Source organism: Sminthopsis crassicaudata, chromosome 4, assembly GCF_048593235.1.
Source record: "Sminthopsis crassicaudata isolate SCR6 chromosome 4, ASM4859323v1, whole genome shotgun sequence".
Taxonomy (NCBI): domain Eukaryota; kingdom Metazoa; phylum Chordata; class Mammalia; order Dasyuromorphia; family Dasyuridae; genus Sminthopsis; species Sminthopsis crassicaudata.
Genome location: NC_133620.1, coordinates 395,471,750 through 395,498,786, shown reverse-complemented (window position 1 = coordinate 395,498,786; position 27,037 = coordinate 395,471,750). Strand labels below are relative to the sequence as shown.

Below are 27,037 nucleotides of genomic sequence, written 5' to 3'. Positions count from 1 at the left end.
TTTAACCTCTCTTTCGGCCTAATTTTTTTTCATCTGGAAAATAAAGGGACTCTTTTGGAATTTGAACTTGAATTCAGGATTTCTTAAATCTTGGGATCTTTGCTTGAAATTTTTGATAGCTGTAATTCACAATAATTGGTTTAGTAATACTATGCATTTAAAAGCATTATTCTAAAAAGAGTGCCATATGTTTCACTAAAGTATCCAAGAGGTACATGATATAAAACATGTTAACCCCAAATCAGATATTATCAAGCAATAGTTTGTAAAGTATAGCATTTACAGACGTAAGTATCATATACTCCAATTTTTGAGGGAAGAGAATAGTAGAACTCTCGCCTCTCAAGTCCTAGATGCTATACATTAATTACTTATGTACCTTCAGATCATATTGGTTCTTCTGATTTGCATATTGAGTTTGGAATCCACTAAAACTTCTAGATCCATCTCAGATCAATTGCTTTCTTTTCCTATTTTCACCTTAATTGACTTTTTTTTAAGCTCAAATGGAAGATTAGATTTTTTTTCACTGTTACCTGTCAAAATCTTTTTGCATCCTAACCCAGTCATCATCTGTGATAACTATCCTTTCCATTTTTTAGTCATCTGCAAAATTAATAAGCTGCCTAGCCATCCTTTTGTTGAAATCATTGTGTAAAATCACTAAGCAGTTCAGGGCATGCACCAGGGGGTTTTTATTTGGAGAAGCAGCTTAAACTGATATTGAACAATTATTACCTACTTTTTACTATCTTTCATAGTTGGAATGGATCTCAGAAATAGTCATCCAGGCTAACCTACACCCAAAAGAAGAAGAAGACTGATGTATGGGAAAGAACTGTGGAATATGGAGTTAGGTGACCTTAATTTGAGTCTTGTGTCAGCTAATACTAACTTTAAATTTGGACAAGTCATTTAACCTTTTTAGGCATCACCTTCATTATTTGTAACATGAGGAGTTTGAATTAGACTTTTGCTAAGGTTTCTTACAACTCTGTCCAATAGAGAAAGCCCTGAGATCAGGAAGATGTGACCCCAAATCCTCACCCCAGGCAAGATATTTAACCATTCTGTGCCTCCTTCCTCAGGTATAAAATGAGGATAATAACAGCCTCTGCTTCTCAGAGTGATTAAGGACAAAAAGAGGTAATTCATGTAAAGAACTAGGTACACTCTACCACGCTGCATAAATACTGTTATTTTTGTTATGATTCAGAAGAAGAATCCCCTCTAAAACATCTTGAATAAGTCCTCATCTAGTTTACTGTGCAGAGAAGATTCTGAGAAGATAGTGGAATAGATCAGAGAATACCAATCTCTCCAGATTTACCACTACCAGATTAAAATTGTGCCTTGGAGCAAATGTAGAATAATTAAAAACAATAAGGCAGAGTTCTTGATGGCACATCAGGAGAAGGAAGACCTGAAGCCAGAGGCACTATCACTGTCCCCTAGAACTGGAAGTGATTATAGTAACATGCTCTCATTTAAAAAGGGGGGGGGGGACAAAGAAGAAAGAACCAACTATAGAAAATTACTATGGGAATAAGGAAGACCAGGACTCATCTTCAAGGTTCATCTCTTCTACCACAAAGAGTAATGTTAAATGGTCCACCTGTCCCAAAAGAATTGATATTAAAAATCAAATAAGAGAGATCAAAAACTTTTTTTTTTTTAAACTCCAAGGAAAATATGATAAAGAAAGGAAAGTCAATCAATTGGAAAAGGAGATCTAGAATCTTAAGGACGAAAAGGACTCCTTGAAAACTAAAATTGGTGATGGATCAGCCAATTCCTCACCGCCCCCACTTCCCTCCCCTCGCCACCATAGTCTTGTCTTTGCTGTATATATTTGAGATTAGTTTTTATTCCTTGTGAAGATGATATACTATTTTTGTTAAGTGTTTATGTGAGGCTCTGCAGGGCTGCTGTGTGGTGAACACATGGGGAGATGGTTCCCCCTTCCCCCATTTAACCCCATCCTCCCTCTTCAGTGCCCCTAGGCATAGGGGAGACTGATTACTCCCCAGCCCAGGCCTAGGAGTCTTCCCTCCCCCATATCCTGATTCTTTGAAATAGTCTGTGTGATGGTGGAAGTGCAGTTCAACTAATAAAATGTGTTTGATTTGCAAAAAAAAAACGAAAAAAAAAAAACTAGAATTGGGCCAGGGAAAGTTAGTTGGTGAAGTTATAAGACTAAGAAATTATAAAATATAAAGAAAAAAAAAATAGAAGAGAATGTGAGACATAAGAAAAAGAACAGATCTGGAAAACAGATCACAAAGAGAAAACATACAAATAATTGGATTACCTGAAAGCCACTTTCAAAAAAAAAAAATCTTGATACAATAATATAATAAATAATTAAAAAATATATTCCTGAAGTATTAGAACAAGAGGGAAAAATACAAATAGAAAAAAGTCCACTACCTGATGGAATCAAAGAAAACTTACACATTATTTCAAAATTCCAAAACTTGCAGATCAAGGAGAAAATCTTGCAAGCAACAAGAAAAAAAAATTCAAATATGATGGAGCCACAATTAGAATCACACAAGCCTTAACAAGTGATTACAGATCTTGAAACGCCATATATTGAAGAGCAAAAGAATGGGTTGTGGCTAAAAAAATCATATCCAGCAAAAGAGGGAAAAAGGGGGAAAAACGGAATTAAGGTAAAAAGTGTACAGCAGAAAACAAAAGAAAAGGAAGCAAGGAAAAGATGAATATCTCTAAACACAACATGCAGTACTTATAGATATTCTTGAATTTTGAATACTCACATCTGCTTTGCACATGGCAATGTATTTTTTTTTTTAAATAAATTTTTAAAAAGTTAAAAAAAATGCTTGTGGGACACTCAGGTAGAGATGTCCAGTGAGCATTTAGTATGTAGATAAAGTCAAGAGAAAAGAGTTCAGAATAAAGCTCTGAGGCTCATAGCTGTTATGGGCAGGAACTTGAATTAAGATTCTAAATCAGTAGAATTGATAGAGATAGTAGCTATCTAATTTAGCATGGTTCAGTATAATTGATTTAATCCTATAAGATGTTATAGGCCAGAACTTAAAATCAGGTATTAAGTGGTATTGAGACAACAGTTAAATCTAGTTTACCATTGATTTAATCCTACAACAAATAATGATTTCCTAGTAATATAATGATTGGTGTATACTCAGTGTGGAACATAAACAAGAAGTTCTCAGGGCCAGAAGGACAAGCACATTACAAGCTCTTGGAGGCTGAGACAGATTCATTCCATCTTCCACCTTTGTTGTGGCTGGAGGCCTCAAGCACAAGCTCTTGGAATTTGAGGAGATTCAGAAGCCAGAGCTCAAGCTCTCAGAACCAAGACTACAGAAGGCCTCTAAAAAAGCTAACTGGACTGCAGGAAAGGAGACAAGACTTTGAAGGAGACAATAAAGGATTTGGACTTTAAACTCCTGGCTGCATTTGGGGTGATTACTAAACTGAAACTAAGGCTGCCTCTAGAGACCCCAAGAAAACCCCAAAAAGAGATTATTATATTTTAGAGAAGAATATTACACATAGCCACACATAGGGGTAGAATATGAGTCATGATTATGCAAACAAAATGAAAAGTATTAGGTGAGAAGAAAACTTTGTTTCATAAAGCAGTCTATTAAATTTATGGTTCTCTATATGGGGGGAGGAGGGAGGGAACAAGTGTCAAATTCTATTGAGAGATCAAGAAAAATAAGGACTAAGGAAAAATGCACTACATTTGATCATTAAAAAATCTTTGCTATCCTTGTAGACAGCAATTTCAGGTAAGTGGTGAAGTTGGAAAGTAATTGCAAAAGGTTAAATATAAGTAGAAAATGGGAAGGTGGTTGCAGGCCCTGAAGATGAGTGCTTCCTATGGTCCATTTTATCTGGCCAGCTTCACCCATGCTCTATTATATTCTATTTCCATCTTCTCAAAAACTATCTTAATGTCCAGAGCAGAAAAAATATCATAGAGAACTTTAAATTTTCTGTTTTTCCTTAAGGTAAAGTATGTACTTGAAGTCCTTTTTTCAAATAAAAACAATTTAGATATTTGAAGATAATAATCAAACTTTCTATTTCTGTATAATTTTTTTTTTTTACTCTCTTCAAAACATACTTATAAATTGCTGAAAAAGTGCTGATCTGCAATTAGTTGAGGGAGATTCCTCGTTCATTTCCATATATCAATAAAATCACAGGTTCAGTCCTTAACTCTTCATCTAGTATGTCAATAAAACACATTAGAAGATAACTGTAAATCTTTTTGTTAGTGTTTCTTTTAAATTATACTTGCCACAGTTCTTCCAAGATGTGCATTATTAAGTTTTTCAGCCTAAGGGCAGGATTTATATTTGTCCCCATTACATTTCATCTTATTTTAGTTCCCTTTCTTTTGTCATCTCTCTTGATTTAAAACCAAGCCTCACAAAAAAAGTTTCCTCAGTGTTCTCAGGTTTTGCCTTGTTAGTCAATTTTCAATATTAGGGTTACTGTAAGTCATTCTTGTAAGTCATTCTTCTTTTCCTTTTCTCTGTATACTTGTTAAGTATACAGAGTGAATCCTAAACAAACATTTTGAATTTTCTTTTATTTATTCTTGTATTCTCTAGTAATTAGAAAATCACTGCTATACAAAGTACATTAATTCTTTCCGATGATGATAATGCTATTTGCTTCTCTGCAGATATTGATTAAATGATATTCTACTCCTATCAGATAATTTCCTAGATTGCTTAAGTTAAACATAATTGGTACATATATAGTTTTAAATTTGCCCTACTTTGCCTGGCTATCTTAATCCAATCCAGTAAACAATTATTAAATGCTTGCTAGATGTCAGGTGCTTTTCTAAGCTGTGAGTATACAAGTAATAAAGATGATTTCTGTCTTAAGGGAAATTGGGGAAAAAGACTATACACAAAAGAGACTATATACAATAGTTTGCTTCCTTCTTGCAGATCAAGGGAGGAAGGGGAAGTAACAGGGAGGAGAATCTTGTTCCTTAGAGTTGAAATCAGGGAAAACAGCAGATGTAGAGAGGGGTAAACCACAAAGTCCATTTTCTGAAAGGCATTGAAAAGTGTTTGGTGCTCCACAGTATTCAACCCTCCAAGGAGAGGTGAGTGGAAACAGAAGGGAGAAGTAGTGTCAGTCAGAACTTGAGTTCCCAGCATGGTTATGAGATCATTGTGGGAGAAAGAGGGCATATTGTTTCCTGAAGTTGAAACCGGGGCAGTGCAGCAGAGGCAGAGTATGGTTAGAGCTCAAGAATGTGGGAAAAAAAAAAATAATTGAAGTTGAGAATCTAAATTAATGCTGTCCAACAGCATTCTATATTTTATAATCTAAGTGCTTAATAAATGTATATTGAAATAATGAATATGTTTTTGCTTTCAGAATAATTGGAAGTTTAACATTCTCATTAATTATGTCACTTATGGTCTTCACATGCCATTAGCTGCCATAATCAATCCATTTGACATCATAGAAAGTTGCAGTGTTGCTGTGAAAGGGACAATTTAGAGAAATTTATGTCTCTTGAGATAAAATTTGTTTCTAACTTTATCCTAGTGATTATTTAAAAAACCTTAAATATAAGTTTCAAAGCAAAATGCTGTATTTCTGGGTGAGTAATGCACTCAATCAAAAGATACTTTTCACACTGGTAATGACCTTAGAGGTCACATAAAATAAATACCTCATTATTAGGTTAGAAAACTAAAGCCCAAGAATACTTAAGGAAATTTTTAAGTTGCTCAGTGGCAGAGTTGAAACTACAACCCCAGTTTTCAGAGTTAACTGTCTAGTGTTTTGTCCATTAAAATACTATTCAATGTGTTTTAATTATCTTGAAATATTTTTGTAATATTAAAACCATAAAAAATCACAATATCAAGTTCTGAAATTACTGTAAATTACAGAAATTACTGCAAAATAAATAAATAACAATTTATTAGGGCTTACTATATAACTAAGTACAGTATTAAGTACTAGTGATAATAAATATAAAAATTATAACAATCCCTGCTATCAAAGAGTTTTATTTATTGGTCAACAAATACATATAAGTAGTCAATGTATATTTCACTTTGGAAAGTTAGGATTTAATGAATGGAACCATAGGGAAGTTAAACTGATTTTTTTTTTTTTAATGGTGGCAGTGGTAGGATTGATTTGGTTATTTTTGTTTAGTTGTTTCAGTTATGTTCTGTGCCCCATTTGGGGTTTTCTTGGCAAAAACACTGGAATGACTTGCCATTTCCTTTTTCTGCTCATTTTATAGATGAGGAAACAGAGATAGACAAGGTTAAGTGACTTGTTCACCTTCAGCTAAGAAGTGTCTGAAGTCAGATTTGAGCTCTTGAGTCTTCCTGATTCAAGACTTGATGCTCCATCCACTGTATATTATCTAGTTGGATCATTTGATTATGGTTCAAGAATTTTGAAGAAGAGTTTGTGAGGAATAGCAGCAAGGTATATGACTGTAAGATCTGTGAAGAGTTAAAAAAAAAAAGCACAGTTATCTAAAATCGAAAATCGTTAGTTGCAGGATATCCAGAACTGAATGGGTTAAATTTTTCAGTGCTTTAAATTTGAGTTGACTATAGATTATAAATGGAAATTCAAGTGTCTGTTGAGTAATTTTATTAGCCCCTCATGCTTTATTGATGGATCTTGGGTCACTGTCAACCCCCTTAAGACTGCAAATCAGTTATCATTCTGTATTGATAGAATTTATCCATTAAGAACTCCTTATACCAATGAAATCACAGCTCTTCATAGATAAAGAGCATTCCAAAAAAAGTGTCTATCTTCAGGACACTGACTTTTAACCTTGGGGAAGGGGAGAGAAGAGACCCTGTAAGAAGTCCAGTGTAAACTTGATTATTTTAGGAGGGACCCCACCACTAACAACTGGAATTTTTTTCTGGTGGAGATTTGGCATAAGGAAAACCTTTGCAAAGCTAGGATGGCAGAAAATGGCTAAAATTAGGAGCATCAAGGAGGTCACCTTGGCTAGATAGTAGAATTTGTGAAGGAGAGTTAATATGTATTAAATGGGGAAAAAAATCTGAAATAGGATTGAGAACGGCCTGTAAATGTCAAATTAAGTCGTTTTTGTTTTTCTCCTAAAGGCAAAGGCAATAAGGACTGCATTAAAGTAGGGAAGGAGGGAAGTAACATAATTAGACTTTTAAAAAATATTTTATTTGAATAAATAGTGAACTTGCATGATTCCTCAGGAGTTAACTAATTTGGCTTGGTTACTTAGACTCCACCCTCAAAATCTTCTTGGCCTTTCTCTGATAGCAGCAGGCTGCTTTTAGCCTTGCATTAGATACCAGTGTATATTCTGAAAGGATCCATAATTAGATTGGCATTTTGGTCATCTGGTAGTCTAAACTGATGCTGAATATTAAGATAGTTGTGCTTACGACTGAAGAATTGGTCTTAAATAAGCAAGTAAGAGAAAATTTTATTTTGATATTATTTTCATTTTGTGTTTTCCTCCTGTTTTGTTTTGGTTTTTGTCATTTTCTTCTTTATAGTATTGTATGCTAATTTGGCTCATTTTTATTTTTTGCTGTTATTTCTCTATATAGTAAATGGATTGCTTTGACTTTTTAGTTTCATGGTGATTGTAATGAATTTTGAAAATATGTAAATGCTGAACACATGTAGATTTATGGAATAAGGTTTGATGAATTTTAATTATTTTTAGATTTTAAAAAATATTTGAACTTTTTATAACTTATTGGTACTTTAATATTATGAAGATTGAAGAATGAAATGTGATTAATGTGACTACATACCTATTATTTAAGGGACAGTTTTCTCATGAAGTTTTGTCAAACTGATTTGTATTTGTTGTTGAATTGTCATATTTGTAATGTGTTTAAAGCCAATTGATAGCTACATTTAACTATGTATATTAATAATTGTTTTTAGTGCAACTAATTGGTATTTCTTTATCCATATGGATTTTTAATTTAAATTGTCCCGTGCTTGTTTTTCATCATGTATCATGGTACATTTGGCATGTATACCATTGTAGCAGAGAAGACATGTGATCCATGTGATCTCTATGTTCATATGATACTCTGATTATAGAATTTTACTGTTATTTAAAAAAACCCACTGATTAAACTTTTATTTACATCTGAATTTTTATTTTCTCTTTCCAAAATAGTCAATCAACCTTGTTTAACATGGAATATGTGGTAATTGAAGGTAATTTAAAGGTTAAAAAGAGTGACTTAAGTGGAGATTCATGGATTTGATTTCCAAGTTTATAACTTGTTAGGTGGCCTTGGATACATTAATTAGTTTTATTGTGCCTGTTTACTTATTTCTAGGAAAAAAAAGACTAATAATATTATATTTCATAAGACTTCTTACATATAAATTAATCTTTTGAAAGCCTCAAATAAAAAGTGTTCTATGCCATATATAATTGCTAAGTGATAATTATTTTAGAATTTGTGATTTTTAATTATACTCTTAATGTGAGAAGATATTTCATGAAATGTACCTATGATTTAAGGGTATAGTGGATAGAGTATCAAATCTGGAGCCAGAAAAACTTACCTTTCTGAGTTCAAATCTGGCCTCAGAGACTTACAGCTATTTACCCAGTAGGTAAGTCAATTTCCTCATCTGTAAAATGACCTGGAGAAGGACATGGCAAAGCATGCCATTATCTTGCCAAGAAAACCCCAAATGGGGTCATGAAGAGTCAGGCAGGACTGAAACAACTGAAGAATAACACAGATCAAATTTAGAGCTTTCATATGGATAGATTCAAGGGTTGGATTAGTTGGCCACATTCCATGGCCTATGTTCTATGAAAGTTAGCTATTTAATACTATGTGGTAAATTCCTATTTATTTCATATGTAAATAAAGTAGAATTGTCTTCAAAAAAGCAAATTGTATCTAAATTATTTTAATTTTCTTTTTCTCATTTTAAAATTCGAATTAGGGAGTACCAATAATTTTTAAAGTTCTATTTTCTAATGTAGAGAACCACCATCTGGTAGCTACATCTCTAATGTAGAGAACTAATACTATGCTAATTAGAAAACATATCATTAATTATTTTTGCAGATGTGTCTCTGGGAAGTAAGGTAGATGCCACTAAACTTCTGCAGTTTCATCTATTTGTTTTCAGTCTTATTTATTAATAAAGTAATCTGCATTTATTACTAACGTAACCTAACCAGGTTAGAGCAGTCTCCAGAATTGATTTAAAGGAATCTAGACAAACATTCAGAATTTTTGAGGATGGGGTAGACATGGCTATATTTATAGGGGGGAAGGGAAGCAACCCAGTAGGCAGGAAGTATTTGAAAATTAAGGAAAGTGGGGATGATAGAGGAGGCTATCTGCTGAAGAAGACAGGATGGAATGGGATCACCTATACATGTAAAGAGGGTTTGCCTTAGAAAGGAGAAGGGCCATCACTTTATGAAAGAAAAAAAAAAAGATGGTTGAAGGAAATAGTTATAAAAAATTAGAATAGGGGGAATAGGAGCTCTGCTGATAGGCTCACTTTTTTTAGTGAATTATGAAGATAAAGTTCTCAACTCAGAGAGGGGCATGTGGGAAGTTTTGAGAAGGGATAAGAAAAATTTGAAAAAAAAACCCAACAATGTGTCTAGGAGTTATAAAGAACCATTTGAGATCTTGTATCATGAATTTGTAGTTGACTCAGTTTTATGATTAGTGGAAGCCAGTAGCCACAGCATATGCTAGGAAAATACTCCAACTCTAAGGACTATATTGTTTTGTTATTTTGTTCAGTCATTTGTCAGTCATGTCTGACTTTTTGACTCTATTTGGACTTTCTTGGCAAAGATACTGAAATGGTTTTCCTTCTTAGAGCTCACTTTACAGGTGAGAAAATGAGGGAAATAGAATTAAATCACTTGGCTAGGATCACATAGTTGGTAAGTGTTTGAGGCCAGATTTGAATTCAGAAAGATGATTTTTCCTGATTTTTAAGAGCAGTGCTCTGAGTATAATGCCACTTCGCTATATATAGATTGCATCTTTTCTCTGAAGATGCACAACTCTTTCAAATACATAGGATGCCTTTAATTTTTATGAATTAGGAAATGACCAGTAGTGTTTATTCCTTGGTGGAGAAATAGATCCTTATTTGAATAATGCTAGTTACTGAATATGTCAGTTATAAAGCTTTACTGACTCCAGGAAAAAATGAAAGGAAGGAGAATTGGCCAATTTTAATTTTTTTTTTCCTTTCCAGTATTTCAACATACAAACAGAAAAAAATCATTGGTTCTTATTTTGATGATGAGGATACTTAATGGCTTTGTAACTAACCCCAACTGTAGGCTGACAATTGTGGTTTTAGAGCTGCCATTAAATAATATAATTTAAACAAATATGCCTTAATTATTCCTTTCTTGAGCTCAATGGAGTAGTATTTCTAATATAATATACTTAAAATGATATGGTAAATTTCATATGAAATGCATAGATAATTGTGAAGATAACTTTACAATGTGTCCCATCCTAATACTGTCTCCCAGGTCTACTATGGGAATGTGAGTTTACATATCTGGAAATAAAATAGCTTTAAGGCTTTTCAAGATAGGTAAAAATAACTCTCCCTTCCCACTCCCTCATTTTTTCTTGCTCCCTCAATGGAAGGATGTGTGGGTGAGTGTAGTTTGAGTTTTCTTAGTTCCTACACAGGATGCTCAAGCTAAATGATACCCCACATATGTATTTGGGTAAAATAATTTAAAGTATACATCTCTGGTGTGTATTATGTTTTCTTATATAAATTATACATTTATGCATATGTATTCTATTAATTGTAATTTTATTTCTAAAATTTACCAAAAAAATAAAAAGATGAAAAATATTTGATCATAGATTTGATAGGAAATTACTAGAATTTGAGTAGGGAATGGTGTGATCTTAAGAAAAAATTACTTTAGCAGCTGCCTGAACAAAGGATTTAAGTCAGGAAGACCAATTAAGATGCTGTTGCAAAATTCCTAGAGAGAAATGTTGAGGAAGGAAACCCAAAATAATGTGGAATTTAAGATAGAACAGTATAGGGCAAATCATCTAAAAAGGTCTTCCTTGAAATTCCCAGTTTATCTTGTGGCCTCCCAAAATGAAAAGAAGACAGAACTCTTAAATCACTATTTTAAAAATAGATTTATTTTCACTTGTTAACTTCTCAGTTAGGATTTTTGCATCCCACACATTCTAACCTGTTTAGGATCTCCAGGTAGTAGGAGCTCATTGCCTTCTTAGGAAATAAATTCCATTTCTGTTCTGATATAATTGTTAAGAAAGTTTTCTTTATATTTGAACTGAAATCTCCTTTATAACTCCCATACCTTGATTTTAATTTGCCCTCTAGGGCTTAAGTAGAAGATATTTAACCTATTAAACCCTATGACAAAACTTTTCACTATGCATGGACGTATACTTCTTTTATTACAGGCAGTTAGTGGCACTGAACCTCGAGTCAGGAAGACCCGAGTGGAAATTTGTCCCCAGATACATAACTAGTTGTATGACTCTGTCCAAGTCACTTAACCTGTTTGCTTTTGGATTCTTTTTTTTAATGGGGAGGACAATATCACCTGTGGGGATGATGATAATAGCACCTACCTTGCAGGATTGTTGTTGCAGATCAAATAATGTGATGTTGAAAAAAATGCTTAGCTTCATATATAGTATATACTATATACTTATTCCTTTCCATTTTCCTTTTTTTTTATTTTATTTTTTTTTTATTTCTCTTGTCAAACACATTATAAAAACTGCTTCATATTGATCTTAACACTAAAATTGCCTAGGTCTTTTATACATGAACTACTTTTGAATTAAATATTTACCCTTCCAGTATTTGTACAATTTATATTTTTAAAATAAGATTTTAACTTTATCCTTATTGAATTTGATGTATTTTAATGTTTTACTTTAGCTGTTTGAGATTTTTATAGGGTCCCTCTTGTGTTCCTTTCTGAATATTCCCCATCTTCATGAAATAAAGCATTTAGAACTTAATACAACATGGGGGCAAAGACTCTGTAACAAAAGAATTTCCCATTAATTGGGTAATACTTGAACTAACTGTTTTGTATGAATGTGATAAAACGTAATTGTGCTATTAGAAATGAGCATGGAGATGAAGAAGCAGAGTTCCTATATCTTCTATTGGCATGACTGAATCCAATTTAATTAAATTTAAACCATATATAAACAGAGGTAAACATTCATATACTCAGTTATTAATAGAGAACCAAGCCTTTCTATGCCAATCTAATAGTGCCCCAGTTATTTTCCTTTATTTAATATTGCACTGCAGGTCTCAAGAATTTTTTTTTTCAGGGGCAGCTAGATGATGCAGTGGATAGATCATGCGCCCTGAAGTCAGAAGCACCTGATTTGAAATTCACACTCAGACTTAACTCATACTAGCTCTGTGACCCTGGGCAAGTCACTTAACTCCAATTACCTCAACCTCCCCCCCAAAAAATTCTTTTTTCCTAAAAGCATTATCAAAAACAATGTCCTCTAACACTCCTAGACCTCAGACACATCACCAAATTGGGTAGTGAAAAGAGACAATGGAAAAGTCTCTGATGAATTGGAAGCTTTGAGTGGCTTCCATTTATAGGAGATAGCCAACAGAAAACAAAAGAGGATCTCCCCTCAGGAATTGGCTGCATAAACAGAACAGGTTACCCTTTTAGGAACAAATTGACACAAAACAGGGAAATAAACAGGACAGTAATAAAATCTCTTAATGACCTATTAAAAAAAATGGGAGTCTAAAGCTTGAAAAAAGTACAGAACTCTTGGGAAACCTCCTTCAATTTCAGACTAGAGATTTACATGGAATCTCCATTTCCATTGATCTGAATCAGAAGAGAAGCGAATGGTTTATAGCTTTCCCTCATTTAAATGACTTTTCATAATATACGAATAGTATCAGGGAAAAACTTCATGACTGCCTATTTAATGTAAGATAAAGATGAGAAGCTATTGTATTGTTATAGACCATGTCATTAGGAGACCAGTGGATTTAACTTCTCTTCTGTTGGCCCAGTGAACTCTGCTTAGAAGCAGTTTTTAGCTAGTATGGAAGTAGGAGTGGAAAAGTAAAAACAGGATCACAAAATTTGTTAGCAAGCATGAAGTAACAATGTTTCCTTTGGGTGAGATAAAGATAGAGTACTAAGTTGCTAAATATAGCTTCTCACTGGGAGAAGACTACTGAAATGAGAAATAAAATGAGAAGAACCTCTCAGTGGGAGTAGGCCTCAGAAGTGAGGCACTGTTTTCTACTAGCCACAGTTCATACAATGCCCAGGAAAGCCCAGTATAGAAAATGTTTTGCTTCCCCAAATGTTCTTTCCGGTTTTTTTGTGCAGACACAGACTTTTCCTTATATTCTGATCCCCTACAGAAAGGAGCTAGAATCCTTGCTCTACTCAGACCCTGAGGCCCACTTTCATCTTTCCTGTGGGAATGGACCAGACTTCTTCAAGTCCCCTCCTTTGCAGAGAGAACATGGTTGTTGTCACTGCTAGGAGGAGCAGGGTATTATCAACTAGAATTTCTAGTAAGGTGGAGGATTACTGGATTCCTATCTCTCCTCTGGATCCTTGGACACTATCTTCCTTATCAGTGTACCAGGATCCTCTGGCCTTACCATGTCCCATGTTATTATGCCCTTAGGACTTTTATGCCTTATCTGCTATACACTTGAACCTTCATATATGTAGTAGTAATAGTTACCATATATACACACAGATTTATTTCACTTACTGTGTGCCAGATACTTTGTTAAACATTTTACAATTATTTATAACAATCCCATGAGGTAGATGCTATTATTATTTCCATTTTACAAATGAGGAAGCTCAAACAGAGGTTATGTCTTCTTACTCAGTCACACAGCTAGAAATGTGAAAGGCTAAATTTGCACTTGGGTTTCCATGACTCTCGACCTATTTCTTGTTGTCCTATGCTACCTAGCTAGCTGTTCCAATAAATGTATCTCTTCCAGTTGAAGTATAGCTTTCCTTGAGAGCAAGGGACTGTCTCCTTTTTCCCCTTTTTCTCTAACAGGTAGTAAAAACCTAAGAAGTACTTTTTCATTCATTCATTCATTATTAAAGTCTTAGCAACTAAAGTCTAAACACATAGAAATAAAAAGAATTGCTTAATTCATACATTGAAATGTAGACTAGTTTAAAAATGAAGTCATGGAAATCAAGAAAGGAAAGATATAGGAGCTCTTTTTTTTTTTTTTTTCTCCTTGTCATACTTTTTCTTTCTTTTTTTTTTTTTTAATAGTTTTTTATATACAAAACATATGCATGGGTAATTTTTCAACATTGACCCTTGCAAAAACTTGTTTCAGCTTTTCCCCTCCTTCCCTCTACCCCCTCCCTTAGATGGCAGGTAGTCCTATACATGTTAAATACAATATATGTATATATGTTTATAGTTATCTTGTGGCACAGGAAAGATTAAATTTAGAAAGAAGGTAAAAAATAACCTGAGAAGAAAAAAACAAAAATGTAAGCAAACAATAACAGAAAGAGTGGAAATGTTGTGTTCATTACAGGTCAATTGGAACTGATTTGGATCCTCTCATTGTTGAAGAGAGCCACATCCATCACAATTGATTATCATGTAGTATTATTGTTGAAGTGTATAATGATCTCCTGGTTCTGCTCATTTCACTTAGCATCAATTCATATACCACAGTTTATTCAGCCATTGTCCAAATGGTAGGCATCCCTTCAATTTCCATCCACTACAAAAAGGTTGCCACAAACATTTTGGCACATACAAGTCCCTTTCCCTTCTTTAATATCTCTTTGGAATATAAGCCCAGTAGTAACATTGCTGGATCACAGTTTGATAACTTTTTGAACATAGTTCCAAATTGCTCTCCAGAATGGTTGGATATATTCACAATTCCACCAACACTGTATCAATGTCCCAGTTTTCAAACATCCCCTCCAACATTCGTCATTATCTTTTCCTTTCATCCTAGCCAATCTGACAGGTATATAATGGTATCTCAGAGTTGTCTTAATTTGCACTTCTCTCATCAATAGTGATTTAGAGCACCTTTTCATATAACTAGAAATTGTTTCAATTTCTTCATCTGAAAATTGTCTGTTCATATCCTTTGATCATTTATCAATTGTAGAATGCCTTGATTTCTTAAAAATTAGAGTCAATTCTCTATATGTTTTGAAGATGAGGCCTTTATCAGAACTTTTAGCTGTAAAAATGTTTTCCCGGTTTATTGCTTCCCTTCTAATCATGTCTACATTAGTTTTATTTGTACAAAAGCTTTTTAACTTAATATAATCAAAATTTTCTATTTTGTGATCAGTAATCTTCCCTTTCCTTTTTCCTCCACAGAGCTGAGAGGTAAACAATCCAATGTTCTTCTAATTTATTTGTTAATCTCATTCTTTATGCCTAGATCATGAACCCATTTTGATCTTCTTATCTTGGTGTATAATGTTAAGTATGGGTCAATGCCTAATTTCTGTCATACTAATTTCCAATTTTCCCAGCAATTTTTGTCAAATAATGAATTCTTATCCCAAAAGCTGGGGTCTTTGGGTTTGTCAAACACTAGATTGTTACAGTTATTGACTATTTTGTTCTATGAACCTAACCTATTCCACTGATCAACTAGTCTTATTTCTTAGCCAATACCAAATGGTTTTGGTAACTGCTGCTTTATAATATAGTTTTAGATCAGGTACAGCTAGGCCACCTTCATTTGATTTTTTTTTTTCATTAGTTCCCTTGAAATTCTTGATTTTTTGTTCTTCCAGATGAATTTTGTTGTTATTTTTTCTAGGTCATTAAAATAGTTTCTTGGGAGTCTGATTGATACAGCACTAAATAAATAGATTAGTTTAGGTAGTATTGTCATCTTTATTATATTGGTCATGGTGTATTATCCTGGAGATGATTTTCTGTAATCTTTTTGCTAAGATTTTATTTAAGATTTTTGCATCGATATTCATTACGGAGATTGGTCTATAATTTTCTTTCTCTTTTTTAGTCCTACTTTAGACAGTATCATGTCTGTGTCATAAAAGGAATTTGGTAGGACTCCTTCATTCCTTATTTTTTCAAATAGTTTATATAGCATTGAAGTTAATGGTTCTTTAAATGTTTGGTAGAATCCTCATGTGTGGTACGGAAATGGTGAGGGGTCACCATTTAATAAAAAAAGCTGGAGAGATCTCTAGAGTAAAGCAAAGTTTATTGTGCATTCTCTCCAGAAGGGCATCCCACCCCTCGAGCAGACAAAGGAAGAGAGGAAGTGCCTCCTGTGGGCAGGACAGCACCTTTAAAACCCTAATGCAAAACACCCCCTCCCACCAGTGACCCTCATCTTCATTGGCTGAGAGTCTTACATTCTAAATGCGAGATCTACCCAGGAAATTGAACTTGATCAGTAAGTACATAGTTGCCCATATATTTGACTGAAATAGGGAGGAAATTGTGTCATGCGAGGATAGCAGGAAGGGGACTCAAATCATGTCCTTGACTCAATCCTCAAAGTCCTTCAGGCCTACTCAAACTCTGAAGTAGAGGAAGCCTTACTCGATTTTCACAATTGTCTTGAAAAGATCTCACCTCATCTCATTCACTCATGTAAATCCATCTGGTCCTGGAAATTTTTTTTTAGAGAGTTGATTAATAGCTTGTTCTATTTCTTTTTCTAAAATGGGACTATTTAACCAATTTACTTCTTCCTCTGTTAATCTGGGCAACCTATATTTTTGAAGTTATTCATCCATTTCTTTTAGTTATCAAATTTATTGGCATAAAGGTGGACAAAGTAACTCCTAATTATTGTTCTAATTTCCTTTTCATTAGTGGAAATTTCTCCCTTTTCATTTTTAAGACTAACAATTTGAATTTCCTATTTCCTTTTCTAATCAAATTTACCAAGGGCTTATCTATTTTGTTGTTTTTTGCATAAAATCAACTCTTAGTTCTATTTATTAATTCAATAGTTTTTTTACTTTCAATTTTATTGATCTCTCCTTTTATTTTTACAATTTCAAGTTTAGTGTTTAGGGTTTTTTAATTTGGTCTTTTTCTAGCTTTTTTAGTTGTAAGCCCAATTCATTGATTTTCTCTTTCTCTATTTTATGCAAGTAGGCCACTAGAGATATAAAATTCTCCTAATTACCACCTTGGCTGAATCCTACACATTTTGGTATGACGTCTCATTGTTGTCATTCTTTTGGGTGAAATTATTAATTGTGTCTATGATTTGCTGTTTCACCCAATCATTTCTTTAGGATGAGATTAATTAGTTTATAATTACTTTTTGGTCCATTTTCCCCTGGCTTTTTATTGAATGTAATTTTTATTGCATCGTGATCTGAGAGGGATGCATTTACTATTTCTGCCTTTCTGCATTTGAATTTGAGGTCTTTTATGTCCTAATATATGGTTGATTTTTGTATAGGTTTCATGAATTGCTGAGAAGAAAGTGCACTCCTTTCTGTCTCCATTCAGTTTTCTCCAAAGATCTATCATACCTAACTTTTCTAGTGTTTTATTTAACTCTTTAACTTCTTCTTATTTATTTTGTGGTTTTATCTAGTTCTGAGAGTGCAAGATTGAGATCTCCCACAATTATAGTTTTGCTGTCTATTTCTTCTTGCATCTCTCTTAACTTTTCTAGGAATTTAGATGCTATACCATTTGGTGCATTTATGTTTAGTGTTGATATTGCTTCATTATGCTGCCCTTTAGCAAGATATACTGCCCTTCCTTATCTCTTTTAATTAGATCCATTTTTGCTTTTGCTTGATCTGAGATCTGATTGGCTACCCTTACTTTTTTGACTTCACCTGAAGCATAATAGATTCTGCTCCAGCCTTTTACTTTTATTCTGTATGTAGCACCCTGCTTCAAGTGTGTTTCAGATACAGGATCTCTTTATTTCTTTGCCTTCACATGAATAATTCAAAGAAATAGAGAAAGACATAGATAGAGACAGCATGAAATAAGCAAAATGTGGAAGAAATGAGCCTCCTTGTTAGAGAAGGGGAAGTGAAGAATAAAATAAAATTTTGGATGGTGTATTCTGTGTTATCAAAACAATGTGTCGTTTTGTTTTGCTTAATATATTTTCCTTTGTTATATGGTAAAAGGGGGAAATGAAATATCTGGAACTAACAATAATTTAAAAACAAAAAACTTTGGCATGGGTAGGTAGGTGGTATACTGGGTAGAACTCTGGCCCTGGAGTCAAGAGAACTTGGATTCAAATCTGAATTCAGACACTAGCTCTGTAACCCTGGGCAAGACGTTAACCCCAATTGCCTCCAAAAGTAAAAATAAAAACAAAAGGCATCAATAATTTTTTAAAATTTAAATTTTTTTTAATTTTAAAGAAGAAAATATAGTCTGACTGGCACTGAGTATGTATAGTAGGACTAGTACTTAGATTTTATTTTTGTATCTCTAATGTATAGTAGTGGCTAGTACACATTACGGGCTTATTAAATGCTTGTTGGCTGAGACCTGTTGCATGCCTTTCTTGATATTGATAATCAGAACATCATTGAATAAAATTTGCCTTTTTGGTATTTAATATATGCATAGGACAGTTTCTGGAAGAAAAACTTTAATATTATGTTTCTCTCTCCTCCCCCCCCCCCAATCATAAACTTTTTTGTTTTTGTTGTTATAGTAACCACAAACAATAAATAGCAGAATCTTGCATTCTCCAAGTTTTCAGTCACTTGTGTGATTGTGATAAAGTATTCTACTATAGAAAATCATTCATGAAAGCCTATTTCTTAAATATCAGGAATACCCTTTAATGCTTACATAGATCATTTTAATGTTTTTATAGAAGCTAGAAAGTAAGGTTGGTTGGGGCTGATGTCTTACTTGCCTTTTTTTGGCAAGAACTTAAATTTTTTTTTTTTTTTTTTGGTCGTTATTGCCCTTTTAACTTAGTGTTTTCAGAAGTGGATTATTCCTAGATATTTCTTTAATTTTTGATTTGGCACAAAAAATTTTCAACTTTATCTTATGTGCCATTTGCAATTCATAAAAGTATATTGAAGACTGTGCTATTGATTTGAAATAGGGTAGTTGCACTATCACTAATAATGAATGAAAATAGTTGTTTGTAAAGGATAAACAATAGCAAGTCTTTTATTTTTCATGTTTGTAGTCCTCAAGTCAATTGCAGCTATAAATATTCTCAGGATGATTTGATTTAATTGTGTCTCTGCCAAGCTTCCTGTAGAATTGTTTTCTATTCCCCTGATCTCTACTGCTTTGTGAGATGATGCTGTTTATAATCTGTTACTACCTCACTCTGTAAAATTTTGTGAATGAGTTTATATTTTAAATAAATGTTGACCTTAGTAACATGTAGCCATTGTTTGTAATAGCTGTTTTCTTTGTCTTAAAGATTTTGAGATTCCTGGAAATTTTCTTTGCCCCATAATTTCAGTATTTAACAGATTGCCAAGGCAGTGTGTTAACATGGTAGAGAAGCAACTTCAAAATCAAGAAAACTTGCGTTGAAGTACTGCCTCTGATATATTTTGACTCTGTCTCAGCCTTTGTTATTTTGCCTCTCAGTGCTCTAGCCCAGAGGTCTCAAACTCAAGACCTACATAGCTGCTTAGTGTACCAAACCAGATTAAAATGTTATTGGGAGATGTAAAGTTATAAAATAAAAATTCATTGCAATATGAATAATATTAAATTGTGCTTTTCAGTATGCAATTTGCAGAAATGTATTTTCTATTTGAGACACCACTGCCAGAGGCAATTCACCAAAATTATAAATTACAGAGAAAGTACTGCCTGTATTGTTAGGAGTTCCTCAGCTAAGAATTCCTCATATAAAATTGTCATCAATTCCTAATTGTATACTAGCTTGTGTATTGTTTCAGCTAGATTGTAAACTCCTTAAACTCATGGACCATATGTTATACTTTGTGCCATTTAGTTGTGCCATGCTATTTTGTCAGTAAATACTTTTTTAATGTTTAAAAGTCTTTTCCTTCCCCACAAAGTTGTAGAGGAATGTAGTGATTTGTCTTCTGAATACAAAGTGCAAAGAATATACTTCCTGAGTAACTAACATTGGCTAATGTTTTTGCTAATTTTTTTTGCTGATTTTTACTAATTTTGTTTCAGTCTGTAGTTCATCCTGAATATATACCATAAATGATATATTTTTAAAAGAACAACCAATCATTAGACCAAAGTACATGCATATCTACTACAAACACATTTATTTGAGGTTGGATATATCTGGTTTCCTTTTTATCATGTTCTTTTCAAATCTAGAAAAATAAAAAATAGGAGCATTGCTTGGAAATAAGAGGTTATCTTTACTCATTTTATAAATTATACCTTATTTGGTAATTTAGCCAATAGTATTACAGCCTACTTTGATCCCTTCATTCCTTTAGGAAGTCCTTTACAAATAGAACTTTAAGAATTTACATCTCAGAATTTAGACTACAGTTTTTCTAATGTCAATTAAGTCAGATTGGAAGAGAAAACCAACAGTAGAAAAAAAGGAGTTCAGTAGGGATAGTTACTTATATGAGAATAAAAACATATTGACAATTTACTTTTAGTAGTAGTTCACCCAATTAAAAAAAATTATTACAAATTCTTATGGAAGAACAAAAGGTTGAGAATTTCAAGGGAATTAATGAAAAAAAAAAATCAAATGAAGGTGGCCTAGCTATACCTGATCTAAAGCTATATTATAAAGCAACAGTTACCAAAACCATTTGGTATTGGCTAAGAAATAGATTAGTTGATTAATGGAATGCTTAGGTTCACAAGATATAATAGTCAATAGCAATCTAGTGTTGGACAAACCAAAAAATCCTAACTTTTGGGATAAGAATTCACTATTTGACAAAAACTGCTGGGAAAACTGGAAATTAGTATGGCAGAAATTAGACATGGACCCACACTTAATACCATATACCAAGATAAGATCAAAATGGGTCCATGATTTAGGCATAAAGAATGAGATCATAAATAAATTAGAGGATATTAAAGATAGTTTAATTAATTAAAGATAGTTTACCTCTCAGACTTGTGGAGGAGGAAGAAAAACTAGAGATCATTATTGATCACAAAATAGAAAATTTTAATTACATCAAATTAAAAAGCCTTTGTACAAACAAAACTAATGCAACCAAGATTAGAAAGGAAGCAACAAACTGGGAAAACATTTTTACAGTTAAAGGTTCTGTTAAAGGCCTCATTTCCAAAATATATAGAGATTTGAATCTAATTTATAAGAAATCAAGCCATTCTCCAATTGATAAATGGTCAAAGGATATGAACAGACAATTTTCAGAAACTATTTCCATTCATATGAAAGAGTGTTCCAAATCACTATTGATCAGAGAAATGCAAATTAAGACAACTCTGAGATATCACTACACACCTGTCAGATTGGCTAAGATGACAGGAAAAAATAATAATGAATGTTGGAGGGGGTGTGGGAAAACTGGGACACTAATGCATTGTTGGTGGAGTTGTGAAAGAATCTAGCCATTCTGGAGAGCAATTTGGATCTATGCCCAAAAAGTTATCCAACTGTGCATACCCTTTGATCCAACAGTGCTACTACTGGGCTTATATCCCAAGGAAATACTAAAGAAGGGAAAGGGACTTGTATGTGCCAAAATGTTTGTGGCAGCCCTTTTTGTAGTGGCTAGAAACTGGAAAATGAATCAATGCCTATCAATTGGAGAATGTTTGGATAAATTGTGGTATATGAATGTTATGGAATATTATTGTTCTGTAAGAAATGACCAGCAGGATGAATACAGAGAGGCTTGGAGAGACTTACATGAACTGATGCTAAGTGAAATGAGTAGAACCAAATCATTATACACTTCAACAAAGATACTGTATGAGGATGTATTCTGATGGAAGTGGATATGTTAGACAAAGAGAAGATCTAATTCAATTCCAACTGATCAATGATGGACAGAATCAGCCACACCCAAAAAAGGAACACTGGGAAATGAATGTAAACTGTTTGCACTTTTGTTTTTCTTCCCAGGTTATTTTAACCTTCTGAATCCAATTTTCCCTGTGCAACAAGAGAACGGTTTTGCACACATATATTGTATCTAGGATATTACCATAACACAATTAACATCTATAAGACTGCTTGCCATCTAGAAGAGGGGGTGGAGGGAGGGAAGGGAAAAGTCTGAACAGAAGTAAGTGCAGGAGATAATAATGTTGTAAAAAATTACCCAGGCACATGTTCTGTCAATAAAAAGTTACAATTTAAAAAAAAAAGGAAAAAAAAAAGAATGAAGGACAAACAATAAAACAAAAAAACAAAAAACAAAAATAATCATTAAACAAAGGTGACTATTTTCTAAAAAAAATATGTGACCTTATAAAATTTTTGTGTTTTTTAGCTTCAGTAAAGTTAGGTTCACGTATTATGAAACACAAAAACTTATGGTGATAGATACTTGTTAGGATATATATATATATATATATACACTTAATATTAGGCTATTTTTCACATTTCTGATTTTAATCTTAATTTTAATATACTTTAATTTTAACTTCAACACATTATATCATTTATTTCCATATATTAGTCATAAAATAATTTAAAAATCTTTGTATTTGGGGTTCTTTATTTTTTGAATTGCCTTGGTTTTTTTTATTTGTTTGTTTGGGTTGTTTTTTTTTTTTTTTTTTTTTTTTTACTAATATTAGTCTTTAAGCCACTTTTTCCCATTGTTTTTCAGTCACGCAGTGTGGATAAACAACATGCTGTAGTCAACTATGATGCCTCTACAGATGAACACTTAGTAAAGGATTTGGGTAGTCTTAATGGGGTAAGTTAACAGTTACATGTGTCTTCATTATTTTATTCACCACTATCCTGAAAATGTTTTTAAAAAGGCCCTAAATGTCTCCTTTCCTCAAAAATCTGTTATTCTTAACTTAGCATTCTCTTACACTAATATTGATAATCTAACACTAGTATACATGCCCCCCCCTTTTTTTTTTTAATTGGTGGTATTAAAATATTATGCCCAGAACTGAACACAATGCTGTAAATGCAGAATAACCAAAATATACTAATAACAGGGCCTGGAAACTGTATCTCTTTATGTAACCTTCCATAGCATTAGCCTTTGGTTAACTCCTTGAGTTTGTAACCCAGGAATACGTAGATCCTTTTCACATAATCTGTTCTCTTAAATATATTTTCCCATGTTATATTTATAGGGCTTTGGGAATATTTACTCTGTTGTTTAGTGTAATATCTATCTTCAGTGTCTTTGTTAGTCAAACATTTAACTAGATGTTCCAGGAATTGTTCTAAATTCTAGAGAAGCAAAGAGATGTAAAAACACAGTTCTTGCCATCACCGAGCTCACATTCTACTGGAGAGTAGGTAGTATAATGTATTGAATTTCACATACTTCAGTATTTTAACTTTAATCAATATCTATTTGTGCGTATACATGCAAACACACACACACACACACACACACACACACACACACACACACACACGATAAATATAAAGTAGTTAACTACAAGGTTGTTTGGGAAAGAAGGGCCTTAGCAGATTGCAAAACACTTCATGTAAATAAGCTTTGTCTTAAAGGAAAGAAAGTGACTTGAGGCACTGGGATAAGGAAAGAGGGTGTTTGTACTATCTCTTACATAAAACTTCTTCCCACATCCTCCTAGCTGCTTGTTTCCTTTCCTTTCCACTTTACCTTGTCTTTTACCTTGCCATCTCAGTTACATTTATTTAACACCAACAATAAAAAAGTGAATAAATATAAAGTAGTTAAATGCATAATAATTTGGAGAAAAGAGGCACTAATAATTGGGATTCAAGAAAGGGTTTCATGCAAAAGACATTTTTGAGCTGTCTTAAAAAGAAAAGAGAATCTCTATAAATTGGAGGTTAAAAAGTACAAGTGCATTCTAGGTATGGACTCCACACTTAGAGATGGAGGAGTCACATGTGAGGGAAAGAAAACAGGCCAGTTTGGCTTAATAATTTAATTCAAGAATGAAGGAAGGACTAATGTCTAGTTGTATTAGGAAAACAGATTGAGGCCAGATTGTCTATGTTAGAGCTTTATAGCTCAGCAAAAAAAGTTTATATTTTATCAGAGAAACAATAGGAATCTGCTGGAGTTGTTTGCTTGGGTAAAATTATTTTCATAGTAATGTGTAGGGCCAGAGTAAAGAGAGACTAGAGTTTGACCCAGGGAAATGAAATAATCCAAGTCAGTTCTGGAAAGCAATTTTAAATTATACCAGTAAATTATTAAACTCTGCATTACTTTTGACCATCTATTACCTCTTTCCAAAAAAAAAAAAAAAAAAAAGAGGCAACATTTATATATGCAAAATTATTCTTTAATAGGAAACAAAAACTGGAAACCAAAGGAGGAAGAATCACTAAACAAATTATGATATATGAAAGTAATAGAATATTATTATCCCATAAGAAATGCTGAAAGTTTTAGACGAAACTGGAAAGATCTTAATGAACAAAGTGAAAGCAAAGTGAAGTAATGAGCAGACTAGAGAACAGTTTGCTCAATGACAACAGAAAGAAAAAAACAACAACTTTGAGAGACTTTAGAAATGTGATCAGTGATATGAGAAACTACTAGTCTTGAAACCTGAAGATAGTTATCAACAATATTCTGCCTTGGGGTGGAGAAAAAAAAAAGAAAATTCATAAAAAATTACACAATCCAGCAAAATAAATATCTACATTAGTCATACATATATTATTCAGCATTTTGAGCTTTTTTTTTCCTTTTAATTGGTCAATGAAGGAAATGTGGTGGAATTATTTAATTCACAGTCAATGAGGGGCTAGACATAAGATGGTGCATATGAGATCCAGGTACTTAGGTGAAAGTAGACACATTCACTTTCTTGTAATTGATTGTGGGGTGGGATGAGGAAGAGTGTGGAATCTCAGATAAAAAAACAAACAAACAAACAAACAAAAAACAGTGTTCAGGAAACCCACCAAAAAAATCAGCAACAAATTTAACAAAATTATAAAGATCAAGTGGAAGACATGAGAAGATACCCCAACCTACCCCTTGGAGGAGGTGGGGACACACAATTTTATACATTGTACATGTTTTTAGACTTTTTCTATGTCTGAATCAGTTATAGTAATTTCTCCCCCCCCTCTCTAAGAAGCAAAGACATTTATCATATGAAATGGTTAGGAAAGGAAGGGATTCAGGCAACACTATTTGATGTAATAAACAGAAAACATTAATAAAAATTATTTTTAGAAACTGACACAAAAGTAAGCAAAAAGATGGTCACTGTGCTAAAGAAACTTATATTCTAATGGAGTATGTGTGATGTAATATAGCAATGATTTTGTAGTCCCCTAATTTTAGGGGGGCTTTTGTTCTAACAATAAATCAGTAATCCTAAATCTTCTGGATTTGGTTATGGGTTTGTAGTCTGCCTCAGGAAACTCCCATACTCAATCTTGTCTTATTCTGAATGTACCACTCCTCAATTCATTGCTGACTGATAATCTAGTCTGGTACCTCTGGGCCATAGAATTAGCAAGTCAATAATAGAAAGCTGGATGAATGTGTCTCCTTGCTTCTGTTTCTCTGCTAGATTCTTTTGGAATTTAATTTGCTTGTAATCTGTAAACTTAAAAAAAATTTTTTTTAAGGAAATGGGTTCAAACCTGCAAATTTTTTTGAGATATCTCATGATACCTGTTTGTGAACCCAAACTTTTGGGGTCCCTTCCCAACCTCATCATGTGGGAGAGATAATCCCAAAATATATACATGTAAGATATATACAGAGTAAATGGAATTTAGTCTTTTAGTTAAGGCCCTAGCAACATGGTACAAGGGAGAGTCAGAAATCCTTCTTACTGAAGCTGGAATATGTAGTATTTTGTAAATATTTAGGGCTCTATAAAAATACATTAATGATTAGTACTGTTTTTTTTTTATTTGGGAGATAACCTCCCAAAGTGACAAAATTGATGAGGTTTAGATTTAGGGAACCAAAATGAGATTAGGGTTTCTGGTGGTTAGAGAGTTAAATGATAAGGTCTAGTGGCAGGTTCGGGTTTCAGAGAACCAAATGGAGAGGTCTAGCTCCCCTGTAACCCCTTGGGATTCGGTGCAAAGGTAGGGAGTTTTGGGGACTCCCTTCTGGCGGAACAGAGGTTCTCTGTAAAGGAATTTACAGACCCAAAAACCTAGATTGATAAAAGAGGTTTATTATGAGGATTGGAAGTAAGGTTAGAAATCCTGACAGGCATAAAGTCTGGTTAGGGAAATAGGTGAGGATAAAGAGAGAATGGCACTAGAAAGAGTATTCCAGTGGACAGAGGCTCCTTGGCATAGCATGGCATGTTTGGCACCTCTGCAAAGAGAAGGTTTTAGTGTGGCTCTTTTTATAATAAGAGCTTTGGCTACAAGTTGAAGGGGGCTTGAGGGTGGAGTCCCAAGTTGGGTTTTAGCTTGAGCTAGAATTTGAATTGAATTCAATGAGTTTCAGGACTGAGCTGACCCCACCGAAATAACAAGAATGAAATTGTCCCTCTGAGCAGGGTCCCTTATTGAGGCATAGTTGAAGGAGATTTTCTCCTTCAAGGATTTTCAGAGTTTTGGGGTCCCCTCTTCAAAATGACAAAAGTTATGTTTGCTATTTAGTACATTTGAGGTACCCCATATATATTAATTTTTCTTCATAATTTATTTGATGCTTGTAGGTATACTATAGAGTATAGGACTCAGAAAGACCTGAGTTCACATTGCGAGTTAGATACTTACAAGCTCTTGTATTGTATTGACAGTTTTGCCATCTATGAAATGGGATTAATAATTTTACCTGCATCATATAGTTGTGAGGATCCAATGAGAGAATATATATTAAAGTGCTTTACAA

At 33.3% G+C, this 27,037-nt stretch overlaps 1 protein-coding gene across 10 annotated transcripts in view; it reads left to right on the top strand.

Annotated features, from left to right (window-relative positions):
- Positions 1–27,037, top strand: part of CEP170 (centrosomal protein 170) — a 167,471-nt gene that overhangs the window by 46,050 nt on the left and 94,384 nt on the right. For all 10 annotated transcript variants that reach the window (XM_074262523.1, XM_074262532.1, XM_074262531.1 and 7 more), the window contains exon 3: positions 22,856–22,945. In XM_074262523.1, coding sequence (XP_074118624.1) covers positions 22,856–22,945 — 90 coding nt within the window. The remainder of the gene's footprint in view (positions 1–22,855; positions 22,946–27,037) is intronic.